Raw genomic sequence first — 16711 nt, 5'->3', positions numbered from 1 at the left:
TTTACGTTCAAATGCCTCTCCTGTGAAGTAGTTACGTGCAACATACTCCTAGTTTCCTGAAACGAGTCACATACTGTATGTGTATAAACCTATTAAATCTACATGTGGGGGTGTGGGCATCACCTCTCAAAATGTTTCTAACAGAGTTCTATACCACTGGTGAGAATGTGACATGGTGGCTGTTGCATCACATGTATAGTTACTTCACCCATTAGAAAGGAGGCTGAATGATCCTCAAAGAAAGGAATAGGTTTTGAGGTGTTTCATGCTGAAGGTTACCCTTCAGTTAGGTTTAAATGTACAGCTAGCACCGTTCCAGCCTTTTCATCACATTCTAACAAAATACAACAACGTTCCCTTAGGCTTCCGGACCACTGCACCTTCTAGTTCTTTCTGAAAAGTGCATACACTCTGTGACTACATAATTTTTTCCATCAGACTGAAATGCTTTCCCCCATTTTCATTAGACATGAATGGGCTCTGTGAGGGATTTCTAGTTCACAAGCTGGGATAGAGCATGTGGATGTTATAATGTACATAGTTCCCCTGATCAAGCCCTGGAAAAAACTAACAGTGTTACTTTTCCAAGTCTGTGTCTGCTATCATCAAGATCGGTTTAAGATGTATCAAATATGTGTTTCTTTTGGGAGGTAATTTGGAATTCAAGCAATAACATGATTGGTTTAATGGTTCTGTATGTTTCCAGTCATTGGGGAACATGTGCAGGTTTTGATCCGTTAAGTGTTTTCAGATAAACATAAATCACACACATCATCAAACTGCTTCTATCGCTCCAATGAATAGGAAGTATCACAAGGTGTCTATACAATATGGCTTCAAACCGTTCGCTTGGGGACACCAAACAAAGCTCTACTGGCTCTGATGCACATATGGTTTTACAGATGCATCCAAATATAGCTGGCATATATATTTCTATACTTAAAGCAAATTGTGCATACTTTTCTTTCACAGTACAGAGTCAACCAATACTCAATTACATAAACTAACATTATCATGGCCGTGGACAAGTACTGTAATTCATATGCTATGCTCTATCCAGTTGATCTTGAATGACCTATGTAATGTCATTAGATATGAGTTAAGTGTAAGGTTAGTGACCTGGACAGGCTGGTACTGCTGCTGATAGGACTAAAGTCAGAGGTTTATTTCGTTACATCTGAAAACACAAATAAGCGCTCAATTGTAACAAAACCACATTCAGTAATTATATTGTTTATTCATAATGGCATTATTTCAAATTCAAGAACCACACACTAGTCAACAGTTGTTAATATTTACACGCAGAGATTGGCTGCAATATATTTATAAATGTGTATACATATATATCATTTCTTTATAAGATTGTATTTGTTTTTTATAGAAAATATCTTTCATCACACAAATTGTTCACTGTCAACATGTTGCCATGACGCTTTTCTTCAACTCTTATGAATTTAGCCAGTGAGGTGGTATGTATAGAAGTCATCCACTCCACTCAGTTCGTAAGGGAAAACAGAGAAAAGGTAACAAGGTACCACTCATATTGGATTTTAAACGATTAATTCTTAAATAAGAAAGTTACAAAAACAATTAAAGTTCTCAAGAAGATAAAAAAACACTATTCATATTTCAACAGGTAGGAATGTGAGGTGAAAACACTATTCATATTTCTACAGGTAGGAATGTGAGGTGAAAACACTCTTCATATTACTACAGGTAGGAATGTGAGGTGAAAACACTATTCATATTACTACAGGTAGGAATGTGAGGTGAAAACACTATTCATATTACTACAGGTAGGAATGTGAGGTGAAAACACTATTCATATTTCTACAGGAAGGAATGTGAGGTGAAAACACTACACTTTGAATACTGATATTAATAAGCTTTGATTCCAAACTATCCACATGCCTGCAGTTGCATCTATACAGAGGCTGAGTATGTTTAGACGTAACATACATTTGTCTGTTAAAGGGTGCACTGTTAGAAAACAAAGTGCTATCCAGAACCTTAAAGAGTTCTTCGGCTTTCTCCATAGGAGAACCCTTTGAAGAATCCTTTATGGTTGCAGGTAAATCCTTTTTGGTTCCAGGTAGAAACCTGTTGGGTTCCATGTAGAACCTTTAGTGGTTCTATATAGAACCCTTTCTACAGATGGTTCTACCTGGAACCCGAAAGGGTTATCCAATGGGGACAATCATAGAAACCATTTGGAACCCTTTTTCCTAAGAGTGTGTGTGTGTGTGTGTGTGTGTGTGTGTGTGTGTGTGTGTGTGTGTGTGTGTGTGTGTGTGTGTGTGTGTGTGTGTGTGTGTGTGTGTGTGTGTGTGTGTGTGTGTGTGTGTGGTGGAGGCAGGTAAAGAACAAAAGGTAGGAATCTCACAGACAGTAAAATGATAAAGGCATGGATAGTGGTTCTACAGGGTTTCAAATAAAGCTTTTCCATCAAACAATCAAGTGGAAAACTTGAACATCTATGTAGGCCTATGTAATGGAGTGAGAACACTGGGCATTTACCCTCATTTCTCTTTATGCATGTATGCATGACTAAATTGTGCTATACCATATACCATAACTTCATACAGAGTGTAACAAAATAGGAAACTATATAATGATACAGCAGATTGATAGACTGACGGACAGAAGCTGAATTCTAGATTAATGGATGAATAACAGGAAAATGATCAGAAGCCTACAGAGAAGACAAATAAACATGGACACATCATAGATTACTCCCAACAGCAGCGGCAATAAACATGTGAATTCATAGATTCAGAACTATATACAATATTTATTTAATTTTTTTCTCCACAGGTTTTCTTGTATTAAAAACACATTATTCATAGGTTCATAGATTTCAGTATAGATCTTGTTCTGGAGGTGCTCTTTGTGAAGAAGAGGGAGGGGTTTGCTGCTCTCTGATGTGACACTAGAGGGACTGCCCAGGGCAGGTCAGGATACTAAGGCTTCATCTGTGAGTGTGTGCCAACATACACTGTCACCAAGATGGTTCATTCAGAAGAATCTTTTTATAGGACTATAGAAATATAAAAATATATGAAAGAAAAAGTGCTGTGAGGTACAAACACATTTTTCAAAGTGAAGCCATTTTATGAAGCCAACATTTTGCCAGTTACAGATGTGCTTTTAAAACATCCCACTGGCTGACATACGTACACACTCTCACACGCAAACACACACATACATATAATACACTGCAAATATATAAATCAACAAACAGTTGTACTGTAGCATCACTGGGCAGATTAATACGTCTCTGTAACATTTCAGTAGTGAACTGGTTAGTTGTGCGAACCTGAGATGGGTGACTTAACGCTAGCTATTAGAGTCCCATTAAGCTCCTTTATACTTGACCTGTGTGTGTGTGTGTGTGTGTGTGTGTGTGTGTGTGCGTGCGTGCGTGCGTGCGTGCGTAGGTTTATGTGTGTGTGTGTGTGTGTGTGTGTGTGTGCACATGTATGTGCATCTTTCCAATCAGTGGAACTATAAATGCTTATACTCCTGCTTACATGTCTCAGCTACCTCAGGCATGTGCTGCAAAATTACATCAACTACATTCTTGCCTTTGATAATACTTTACAATTTGGCAAAACCTAAAGACATTCTGATTTGAGTCATTAAAACACAATGAAAACAAATGTTTGTTTTACTAAGTGACCGAGTGGTACTCTTCAAAATATTTACATTATCGTTGTCATATCAGCTGAAACCATGAAATGACTTTGCATTCGTCTTACAGTAAAGTACAAATCAGTAAGTTAAAAATTGATTTTAGTCTTCTATTTACAGGAATTTCAGGCTCCAATTGATGTTTACTAACAATATATTATATGTACACCAAGAAACAGGTTTTTGAACACAGTATTTAAAGCCCTACCCCAACCCTGTGAAAAATTGTACAACACCAATATCAAGACATTTCTGTAGATCAATGTATGTATTAATCATATTCAAGCTTCTACAAATGTACATGTAGATAATCTGGTAACATCTTAAAATAGAGTGAGTGAACATTAAACAAAATGTAATATAGGGCCATATGAGTATATATAAATAAATTACACAAACACAATATTGTAATGATAAATTAAACATGAGTGAAAAGTAAAAATAGCCCAAATAACCAAATCATTATATAGATATAGATTTGGTTAAATAGGCATATTTAGTATGCATGGTTATTAAGGGTTTATTCAATCAAACCTTTACCGCAGAAAACCACATGAGTGGTAAAATCACTTAGGTCATGTCTTGTAAAAATGCACCTTTTCCTTACTTTTTCTGCCAGAAAATGTATGTTAAAAAAATGTATAATGTCTTTCTGCTGTGTGGGTTTGACTGAATTCCAGCCGTAGTCTCATGTTTATCCTGTATCACTCATCTTTATAATCATTATCTTAACAATAAGTACGCTGTATTTCTATCATCACTTCAAACCATAATAGAATGTTAACACTGCAAAAACACAAACACACAAAAAATCCAAAACGAACCCTTTACTTTCAACCATTACTTGTTGATGATGTAAATGATGTTCATCACGTCACAACAAGAGTGCGATGGCTACCTTTGTTTGGATTGTGTAAAAGTAAGCGTTAGAAGACTTAATCAAAAAAGAGAAGGAAGTGGCCTTTTTTCCATTGATATTATTGAGAAAAGAGCATGCCGATGTAAAGAAGCTAGAAGAAAAAATGCAATACGATTTTTTTTGGGGTGAATACCACTTATGTTGAAAACATGCAATTGCACTTGAGGTGATGTCACAACATCTACATGTAATGAAAATTCATATGTTCATGGGCTTGTTTTCTATATTTAATTGTTACCGATCATCTAAGGGAGTCACCAAACACTAAAATGATCAGAAATCACTAATAAATCATTTATAATATTTGTGCAGTTATCCCTGTGTGTTTCCATACATTTTCAAGAAACATACGAGACAAATTGTAATGTTCTAGTCTCTCTCTTGTAACTATATCTCTGTTTGGAGGGAGCAGTCTCAAGAGCACCAAGAAGTGTTGCACCACCTACTATACAGACACTATGGCTTTTGGATCTGTTTGTGTGCAAAATGTTGTTTTACAAAGTCAGTGGTCAAACATGGTACATGCAACAGTTGTACGATGTACTACTGTGTGTTTCGGTTTCCAAAATGTTTATGACGTTTCTTAATTTACATTGAATGCTGACTCTACATCTGGCAGTGTTGCCATAGGGTGATCCTTCATGGAGTATTAATAATAAGGTAAACAACCAGACAGGAACGGAGTATTATTACAGTATACTTATAGTAATCATTTGGCAGGAAATTAGAGTAAAAATGCATTATCAGGAAATTAGTATTATTACAGTATACTTGGAGTAATCATTTGGCAGGAAAGGAGTATTATTACAGTATACTTGTAGTAATCATTTGGCAGGAAATTAGAGTAAAAATGCATTATCAGGAAATTAGTATTATTACAGTATACTTGGAGTAATCATTTGGCAGGAAAGGAGTATTATTACAGTATACTTATAGTAATCATTTGTCAGGAAAGGAGTATTATTACAGTATACTTGTAGTAATCATTTGGTAGGAAAGTAGAGTAATGGAATGCATTGACAGGACAATAGTAGTATTACAGTATACTTGGAGTAATCATTTGGCAGGAAAGGAGTATTATTACAGTATACGTATAGTAATCATTTGGCAGGAAAGGTGTATTATTACAGTATACTTATAGTAATCATTTGACGGGAGAGTAGAGTAATGGAATGCATTGACAGGAAAGGAGTATTATTACAGTATACTTGTAGTAATCATTTGGCAGGAAAGGTGTATTATTACAGTATACTAATAGTAATCATTTGGCAGGAAAGTAGATTAATGAATTAATGGAATGCAATGACAGGAAAGGAGTATTATTACAGTATACTTATAGTAATCATTTGGAAGGAAAGTAGAGTAATGAATGGATTACCAGAAAGAAACATATTATTTTAAGACGTAAGACGACAGTCCATTTTCAATTGAGATTTGGAGCAGCATTGTGCTTTCGTGCATTGTGGTTTCTCTTGCCAGCTCGCAGAGCAGCCTTTTCTCTCTATCATACTCTTTGTTTTGTATAGTTATTATCAAAACCTGGATATTTGATAAAGAAATGGCAGTAATGACATTGTATAATATCCAAAGTGTGTGGAGCTGCTCAAAACCTTTGTTTTCAAACCCTTCCAGCTTCCTGAAGATAATTATATCATGGCCTAATTCTGGATGGATCCTCACTGGAACTGTGATAGATATCATGACTTTTTAAATAGTCATATACAAGAGATATTTACACATCATAGTGATAGGAAAGATTGGCTTTTGATGCATCATGAAATGCCTATCATAGAATCCTTAACTGCTGGCTCAATGTCATTAGGAATAGGAATTACAAGATGCTATCTGATGTTTCTTAACAAACTAGAGCCAATGTTCGTTTCGGTATATCCATGTGAAGAGCAATTATGAGCAAATACATCATATTATCCTGTAATCTTCCGGATATGTGAACAAAGGACCGAAATGGACAAGGACAATTTTTCAGATACAAGTTTGTGTATTTTTCTTCAAGATATATTTGATCTTCTACATGATCTATCACTTTATCACTGACTCTTAAACTGCTTTGATGACTAATGCAACATTCTCTCTCTCCATTTCTTTCTCAGTCTCTTCTCATTTTTTGCAATATATTCAACTTCTCAGTTCAAGTTAATATTCTGTACCTTTTCTGAGTGAATACTTTAAGAAAACAATGTCAAATCATGAATCAAAGGCTTTGTGATGCATTTATCTGTTAGCTGTGCTACAGCATTCAATGTCAACGGCCGATAAGCTGTACTTTCTAGTTTCTTCTGTCAAGGTTTGGAATGATGCTTGTTTCTGTTGTCTAAAATAGTATCTACTACACTATCAAACACTTTCATAGAACTGAAATAATGCTTCAAAATAAATCATATGATTTATCAACTATATCAAGGTAGAAAAGGTTGGTTAATCGTAAAACCCTTTTACTATTACTTAATATATTAATACTATGAAAAAGTGAAACTTCACAATATAAAGACAAAATAAATTCTAGGATAAATAACATTACATCTTTGAAGTAATGAATCTTAGAAAAGATTGCCCTGAACATGCTTGTAACTGTTTTAAGGAGTGTCTTTGTGGTCTGAGATATTTAAAAATCAATATATCAGTAATATTTCTAACTATGTTTTGGCAACAAATTAGATAGATAGATATATATATATAAAGATTTTAAAATTTAAAAACATACAAATATATGCAAACAAACATTTAAAAATTATAAAATACTAAATTCACTAAATATTCTACTTGTAAAATTATAAACAAAAACTCTGGTACAGGCACCATAGAGTATATGTTCTGAATCTCTCTCTCTCCTCTAAGGTTTTCATGTGTTAGCCAGCAATTAAGGTGTTCCAAGGTAAAATGGAGTCAGTCCTGATTTTGTTTTAGTAATTCAGTCTTGTGTTGCAAGAACAAACAGCAAAATGATAACTATTCAGAGAAAAACGAGCTTTGTTGTTTGTTTAGTTCTGCCCTTGCTGAAGTCCATTTAGTTGACGTAGTAGAGCCAATAAATTATGTTGAACAAAGAAAAGACAGTGGGGAAGATCATTCTCGACCACTTGTCGATAGAGTTTACATCAGTCAAATCGGGAATGTTGATCTTCAGCTGTGAAGCATGCCTCCGTAGCCGGTTCTTCTTCTGAGGCATGTGGCGCTCCAGGGTGTTGCGTCCAAAGTTGTGCCTGGCCTGCAGCCCTGCTTTGCGGTACTGCAGGGTGGAGCTGTCATAAGTCAACATGGTGCTCCTGGGGTCACTGAGACCAAGGGTCAGCTCCGATGCTCCCATCTCATTCTTAATTTCTATGGTGCCCAGTAGAATATTTTCATGCGGGTCCATCTACAAGGTGAGAAATTAAATGCATTATTAGTTATGCTACATGTAATGGATGGACAACTTAACGCTTAATGTCTTCACTATCCATACCAAGACATCACTTAAAGAGATTATTCTGTACTTTTGTATACTTTTTTAGCCAGTAGTTCTGAAAGGTGCACAATGTCATCTCTCGCTCTCGCTCTCGCTCTCTCTCTCTCTCTCTCTCTCTCTCTCTCTCTCTCTCTCTCTCTCTCTCTCTCTCTCTCTCTGCATCATGTGCCTTTTTCTAGCTGTCACTCATATGGCAAGGAGCTGAAGCTCATTGGTTGAACTCGAATTGCTAGGGGGCTGGCCCACGTGGGGGAAAATGTAGTGAAAATGGTGCAAAAAACAGTCGTTTTCAAACTAGGGATTTCGTGGCTAATTGAGGTAAGACAGTAATTCTGCTCATAGATTATACATGTATGAACTACACATTGACACATCTAGTCCAAAGCGGGCAGTTAAAAAAATACTTAGTATCCGCCAAAGTTGTCTTTTTGTGAGAGCCCCTGAACTCAATTCATGTTAAATCTGGGATGACATACTGTATTTGTTCTAGAAAACAACTTGTTTTGCTTTACTCACCCTGTCCTAACTATTACCCCATACATCTTAAAATGACAAATGAATATCAATGGAATATATCTTAAGTTTATACTCTAGAAAGGAATTCAGTGACTTAGATTATTTTTGTGTCTAAAACAACATATCATATTTATATTGTAGTGTTAACACAGTTTATAATTATACGTTATAAGTACTAATTGTCTTTTAACATAAATATGTTCATAATGTGGGATGGCATGCAAACAAAACTTGAAAAAACAGATAAACCCATGTTTATGTGGGTAAAAGGGAGCTGTGGGTCCCTAGAATGTGAAAGGCATACTATACTTACTGCTTTGCAGTGAGTTATACTCACTGACAATGTTGAGTTGAATGAACAAAATAGCAGGCACAATTGTTAAATCTAGAATTGGATGACTAAAAAAACGGATATAACACAAAGTGTAAACAAAGATGGAGATAACAGATGATAACAACATCAGTGTTGGTCTAAACAATAATGTATGGTAGAGAGGGAGGATAGAGAGGGTAAGGGGACATTTTAGTCATTCTCATGGTGAACACAGAACCAACAATATAATGACCTTACAGATGTAGGATCTTAATTTGTGCCAGTTTGCTACAGTAGAAAAATAATCCTGCAGCAACAGGAAATGTGAATTATTATGTGAATTATAATTTACGTTCATGTTTGTTGGGGTTGATACATTGGAAAATAATGTGTGAAATCTCAAAGTGAAAATTACAAATTTCAGAAGCCTTTTTAAACCTCAAACACACTACAAGTTTTACATTTCCTGGAAAATGCTCCTGCAACAGGGTGATCAAACTAAGATTCTACATCTGTATTACAACCTAATCATCCATATCATAATATTCCGAAATTAATAACACACTAACCAGGTTTCCATCCAATGGTTTTTATGCGAGTAAAATACGTCAGATAAAAAATGTCATGACAGGCCTGATGGAAAGAGAACATTTGTCGGTCAACTTACAAATGTCGACAAAACAAAATATGCTAGGCAAGGTGGGATCTTTTTGTTTCTGTAAAATGTATTATGCGAGAAATGTCAGTGGAAACGTTTTTATGCGCAAATATTGATATAATAACCATCATATGGAAGAAAACTCACGGGGAAGCATGCAGTTTATTATGCTACAGATGAAATAAGTTGTGATGAACTTCACAGGGTAGGTTTCCAATAAATATTGAGCGTCTTCTTCTGGTGACATGATCATCGATGCTTGGCTGCCGTTTGACAAATAAACATAATATCGTTCTTTTGTCCATAATATCTCATCATGTAGTGTAGGCTATACACGCACTCTATCTGCGAGCTGTTGGCTAGAGCGCACGTGCAAATACCAGAGTGAGCAGACTCGCTATATATATATATATTTTTTTTTTACATTTAACTTTTATTTAACTAAGCAAGTCAGTAAAGAACAAATTCTTATTTAGAATGATGGCCTACCGGGGAACAATGTGTTAACTGCCTTGTTCAGGGGAAGAACAAGAGCTTTTTACCATGTCAGGACAGGAATTTGATCAAGCGACCTTTCGGTTACTGGCCCACTGCTCTAACCACTAGGCTACCTGCCGCCCCTGGTGGTAGTTAAATAAGAATATAACACACATTTGTTAGTGAGAAAACCATCAGTACAGTTGAAAAACTGATAGAAACCCTTCTAACTTGTATTTTCTCTTTGGTACATGGGAATTTAACCGCAAAATGTATTTTTAGGTGCAATACATCATCACGCACAGCCTTTTATCTGTAAACAAGTACATTTGATGCAAATACATCTCTGGTGGGAAAATGTTGTTTTTATGCAGATGTGAAAATATTAGCATGACAATCTGTCACCAATTGGATGGAAACATAGCTACTGATACGTATAATGTATTCACCAAAACGGGAAGCTATCCCTTCCTGATATTTGCTAGATGTTACCATATAGAGTACTGCAGATACGTACACAACATTTACATTTGTTTAGAATGTGCAAACCAGTGTCTAAAAGTGGAGTTCAGGGATAAGGGGAGGACGACGATGATGATAATGATGATGGTGATGGAAACTCTAGGTACAATTTAATAAGTCAAACTATAAAATTGACTCTAGTTGGGTTGTAAATATTTATTGCGTTGTACTGTAAGTTGACACTCTCAGTTGTTAATCCAGTACCTTATTCTTTTCCTCGCCTAGTCCTATCGCTGCATCGTCCACAAAGATTGGTTCCCACATCGAGTCATGAGCGTCAATATCCCTCTGTTTCATTCTGGCATACAGAGTATCGTCTCTCTGAACTACATTTCCCACCAACCACTGCAAGCATAAAAAATAATTATGCTCACTTGAGTCAGCTGCCGGGAGAGGCAACACAAAATTGACAATTATGTTTTATGTAACCATGGTCAGAGAGGCAGTTGCTGTAACTATATTTTTTTTAAACTCTGAGTGTGTCTTTTACTCAAAGTTGAATACAACAATAAACTACTATTCATCTCTTTATTTAAATGAAATCCACAACATCCAAATCTCTATCCAAAGCAAGTTTTTCTGTTGTATGAGTCAACCTGAAAACAGACCCTGATACACCGTGAGTTCATTGAGTTGACCCAGTTACCATGTAGATAAGAGAAAAGCTTTTGGTACATTACAAAACAGGTAAATGTAATAGGAAGAATGAATACACATCACATTATTCTTCACTTCACATCTCTCTAGGCTCTCCCATGGGTTCTAAAGGGTTCCTGGCCTTTCATTCCATTTCATTTGGACAAAAAAACACAGTGACAGATGTGCTCTATCTGCCTGTGTTTCAGATGGCAAAGCGCCTTATTTGGATTTCTCACAGGACTGATGTAGGCTCATGAAGGCTTGTTCTCCTTGACGGTAAGACAGAGTAGCATTAATCCAACCCCCCCCCATTTGAAGTGGTGAAACTATTCCCCATCATGATTACCTTGCTTGTCTTCACAGTCAGTCCTTTCAATAATTAAATTCACTTTCATAAAGTGAAGACGAAAAAGAGAAAACATCAAATTCATGTAAGCTGAAGAGTCAAGTCATGGCACTGCTTTCATCTGAAAATGTCAGCGTTAAAATGAATGTGTGTGTGTGTGTTCACAGTGAAATAGTGAAGTTAAGAAAACAGACTGGACAGGAACAACTAGTACAGTGATTCACGATACAGGAAATACTACACGTGTAATTATTATACCGTTTGTGAATATTTATGATAAGTCATATTTCTATCAAGTATGTAGTAATGTTTTCTAAATGCGCACAAAGATGATTCACTACCTAGAGCAGGGCTCTCCAACCCTGTTACTGGAGAGCTACCCTCCTGTGGGTTTTCACTCCAACCCTGTTACTGGAGAGCTACCCTCCTGTGGGGTTTCACTCCAACCCTGTTCCTGGAGAGCTACCCTCCTGTGGGTTTTCACTCCAACCCTGTTCCTGGAGAGCTACCCTCCTGTGGGTTTTCACTCCAATCCTGTTCCTGGAGAGCTACCCTCCTGTGGGTTTTCACTCCAACCCTGTTACTGGAGAGCTACCCTCCTGTGGGTTTTCACTCCAAACCTGTTCCTGGAGAGCTACCCTCCTGTGGGTTTTCACTCCGACCCTGTTACTGGAGAGCTACCTTCCTGTGGGTTTTCACTCCAACCCTGTTCCTGGAGAGCTACCCTCCTGTGGGTTTTCACTCCAACCCTGTTCCTGGAGAGCTACCCTCCTGTGGGTTTTCACTCCAACCCTGTTCCTGGAGAGCTACCCTCCTGTGGGTTGTCACTCCAACCCTGTTCCTGGAGAGCTACCCTCCTGTGGGTTTTCACTCCAACCCTGTTACTGGAGAGCTACCCTCCTGTGGGTTTTCACTCCAAACCTGTTCCTGGAGAGCTACCCTCCTGTGGGTTTTCACTCCGACCCTGTTACTGGAGAGCTACCTTCCTGTGGGTTTTCACTCCAACCCTGTTCCTGGAGAGCTACCCTCCTGTGGGTTTTCACTCCAACCCTGTTCCTGGAGAGCTACCCTCCTGTGGGTTTTCACTCCAACCCTGTTCCTGGAGAGCTACCCTCCTGTGGGTTGTCACTCCAACCCTGTTCCTGGAGAGCTACCCTCCTGTGGGTTTTCACTCAACCCTGTTCCTGGAGAGCTACCCTCCTGTGGGTTTTCACTCCAACCCTGTTCCTGGAGAGCTACCCTCCTGTGGGTTTTCACTCCAACCCTGTTCCTGGAGAGCTACCCTCCTGTGGGTTTTCACTCCAACCCTGTTCCTGGAGAGCTACCCTCCTGTGGGTTGTCACTCCAACCCTGTTCCTGGATAGCTACCCTCCTGTGGGTTTTCACTCCAACCCTGTTCCTGGAGAGCTACCCTCCTGTGGGTTTTCACTCCAACCCTGTTCCTGGAGAGCTACCCTCCTATGGGTTTTCACTCCAACCCTGTTCCTGGATAGCTACCCTCCTGTGGGTTTTCACTCCAACCCTGTTCCTGGAGAGCTACCATCCTGTAGATTTTCCAACCCCAGTTATAACTAACCTGATTCAGCTTATCAAACAGCTAATTAATGAATCAGGTGTGCTAGATTAGGGTTGGAGCAAAAACCTACATGACGGTAGCTCTTCAGGAATAGGGATGGAGAGGCCTGACCTAACTTGTATCATCTATCCAGTGGGCTACTCTTTAAAATACTGGGTATTCTGTACAGGAAAATGCTGTGTAGGTGCATGGTGTCTACTGTACCTTGTTTGGATCCATTCTCATTTTCTCATTGTTGGCGACAGCTTCTTTCTCAGCCGCTCTCTTCTGGCGCTGGGGTCCTCTGCCGAAAAAGATGTAGTTGACCAAGGCGTACTCCAGCAGGGCCAGGAAGACGAATACGAAGCAACCCATAAGATACATGTCAATGGCCTTGACGTAGGGGATCTTGGGAAGGGTCTCCCGCAGGTGAGTGTTGATGGTGGTCATGGTCAGCACAGTGGTGATTCCTGGGAAAATAACCTGCCCATCATCACCATCACAGATCATCACAGGAGACCAACAATCCACCTCATTAGCAGAGGACTCCCACAGAGAGAGAAATTCAACCTTGACCTCAGATCTGAGTAGGCTGCTGTGACTGACAAGAAAGCCCCTGCTAGCTTTCATTACCATTTCTGTTCAATGAGTCGTGACAGTCAAATTGGAGGTCAACTCACTGTTAAAAGGGACTTTGGTGTTTTCTATTTATATGTTGAAACTTACTGATGTCTTGTTTCAACTTTTTTAATATGACAGATTATTCTAGCTTTTTTTGACATTGAGTCAGCATGCATTCTGTTATGACATTCTTTATTGTCCACCTCTGATTCTGATATAAACTAAGCATTGCATCCATACACAATTGCAATGCACCTCGCACACCTGTATTTGTTGTAGAGTTAGTGCCTATAATGCCTGAAAGCAGGACAGGGTCAAACGATTCATAAACAGAGGTCTGATCTGGGTTGACCCTGTAACTCCCTATCCAGCCGACTCCATGATTAAGCATTACTTCTGGTTTTCATTAAATCCCGCACATGCTTCCCTCTTGGAGAAATAAATGCAGGTCAGTCTCCAATCAGGGAGAGTACTGCTCTTATCGAGGGTGCAAGCCAGAGGGAGGGGTGAGAGAGAGGGGATCTTCCTACATCCCACGCACCACGGACCTCATGGTCTAGACTTACGTAATGAGGGATGACAGCGAGAAAATGTTGACTTCCAAAAAAAGGGGAACAAAAAAAGCAGAGGCACTCAAATCAAAGTGGAAACAAATCACTTCAGTCATCCATCACTCTCCTTTAGGAAGCGTCTCGGTTGTTGTGTTCTGCAATGCTGCTACATCATGCCTTTTTCTCCATTGGCGTTGGTAAAAAGCTAAAGTGAAACTCCAACATAAAACAAACAAATATTTTTTCTGCTTCCTGAATTCAAGTGAATATAGTTTGGCAATGTAAGGTGAGACTATTACAGTTTAGATTCAAAACCAATATAGATATATTTTTTAAAGACAGCACAACATCCTGTATTTTTATGACATAGTGTTACACTATGGATTCCCGCTAACGGAACCATGCCTCAAACTTTGCTTTGGCTAAGGTTGTCATTAGCTTAGTCACTGGTCACATGACAAATCCATGACACACAAGTCCCTACCCAAAGCCACTCTGGCAGCGGAAGCGTCATAGTTGATCCAGAAGGAGACCCAGGAAAGGATGGTGATCAGGATAGAGGGCATGTAGGTCTGCAGGATGAAGTAGCCAATGTTCCTCTTCAGCTTGAAGCTGAGGGAGAGTCGGGGGTAGGATCCTACACGGAGAAAGATCAACATATAGACGTGGTTAACGTAAGACGACACAAGACTAACATACTGGACATACAGGTGGGGTGTCTGCTGGGCTTGTTGCAGAATAACTTTCTATTGATTTTACTTTGCTTTACGTTTGCCTCCAGAGGCTATCACTACAGTATATGGTTGACAACCTACAGTATGCCTGACAAAGTCTGCCTGAAGGGTCCCACTCCCTGTTGAGGCTGATCCAAAACATCACCGGCGGAGAAGAGGTACTCGGAGTGGACTTCTAGTCTGACTCAGGAGGCGCGCACACCACCCACCACTTCCAAGTATATTACTCGCTAATGTTCGGTCTCTGGATAATAAAGTTCACGAGCTGAGGGTGAGGTTTACCTTCCAGAGAGACATCAGAGATTGTAACACACTCTGTTTCACGGAAACACGTCTCTCTCAGGATATACTGTCTAAGTCCATACAGCCCGTTTGGTTCTCAGTTCATCGCACAGACAGGAATAAATATATCTCCGGGAAGAACAAGGGCGGGGGTGTATGTTTCATGATTAACTACTCATGGTTTGATTGTGATAACATACAGGAACTCAAGTCCTTTTGTTCACCCGACCAAGAATACCTCACAATCAAATGGCGACCGTATTACCTCCCAAGATAATTATCTTTGGTTATAGTCACAGCTGTGTATATTCCCCCTCAAGCTGATACCACAATGGCCCTCAAAGAACTTCACTGGACTTTATGCAAACTGGAAACCACACATCCTGAGGCCGCATTAATTGTAGCTGGGGATTTTAACAAAGCAAATTTCATGAAAACGCTGCCAAAGTTCTATCAACACCTCAACTGTAGTACTCGCGCTGCTAAAACACTCGACCACTGCTACTCCAACTTCCGGGATGCCTACAGGGCGCTCCCCGACCCTCCATTCAGCAAATCTGATCATGACTCCATTTTGCTCCTCCCTTCCTATAGGCAGAAACTGAAATGGGAAGTACCCGTGCTAAGGACTATTCACTGCTGGTCTGACCAACTGGAATCCACGCTTCAAGATTGTTTTTATCATGCGGATATGTTCCGGGTAGTCTCCGATAATAATAACATTGACATCCGATAGTCAATAACATTGACGACAATACTGATACGGTAACTGAGTTAATAAGGAAGTGTATAGGAGATGTTGTACGCTCTGTGACTATTAAAACCTACCCTAACCAGAAACCGTGGATAGATGGCAGCATTCGTGCAAAACTGAAAGCGCGAACCACCCCATTTAACCATGGCAAGGTGACTGGGAATATGGCAGAATACATACAGTGTAGTTATTCTCTCAGTAAGACAATCATACAGGCAAAACGTCAGTATAGAGACAAAGTGGAGTCGCAATTCCATGGCTCAGACATGAGACGTATGTGGCAGGGTCTACAGGCAATCATGGACTACAAAAGGAAAACCAGCCACGTCGCGAACACCGACATCTTGCTTCCGGACAAGCTAAACACCTTCTTTGCCCGCTTTGCGGATAACACAGTGCCATCGACGCGGCCCGCTACCATGACTGTGGGCTCTACTTATCCATGGCCGACGTGAGTAAGACATTTAAGCGCGTTAACCCTGCCGGCCCAGACGGCATCTCCAGCCACATCCCCAGAGCATGCGCAGACCAGCTGGCTGGTGTGTTTACGGACATATTCAATCTCTCCCTATCCCAGTCTGCTGTCCCCACATGCTTCAAGATGACCATCATTGTTCCTGTACCCAAGAAAGCAAAGGTAACTGAACTAAATGACTATCGCCCCGTAG

At 39.3% G+C, this 16711-nt stretch overlaps 2 protein-coding genes across 25 annotated transcripts in view; one reads left to right on the top strand and one right to left on the bottom strand.

The window, feature by feature from the left end:
* LOC139537721 (disks large homolog 2) overlaps positions 1–16711 on the top strand; it is a 337098-nt gene that overhangs the window by 135841 nt on the left and 184546 nt on the right. The window lies entirely within an intron of this gene.
* On the bottom strand, positions 1218–14947 carry LOC139537723 (gamma-aminobutyric acid receptor subunit beta-2-like). Its single transcript, XM_071339372.1, has 4 exons — positions 14758–14947; positions 13327–13571; positions 10766–10906; positions 1218–7985 (listed from the first exon to the last, which is right to left on the bottom strand). The coding sequence occupies exons 1-4, from the start codon at positions 14930–14932 to the stop codon at positions 7635–7637; spliced, it is 912 nt and encodes a 303-aa protein (XP_071195473.1). The 5' UTR covers positions 14933–14947; the 3' UTR covers positions 1218–7634.

Source organism: Salvelinus alpinus, chromosome 13 (assembly GCF_045679555.1).
Source record: "Salvelinus alpinus chromosome 13, SLU_Salpinus.1, whole genome shotgun sequence".
Taxonomy (NCBI): Eukaryota; Metazoa; Chordata; class Actinopteri; order Salmoniformes; family Salmonidae; genus Salvelinus; species Salvelinus alpinus.
This window is presented reverse-complemented; position numbering and strand designations above follow the sequence as displayed.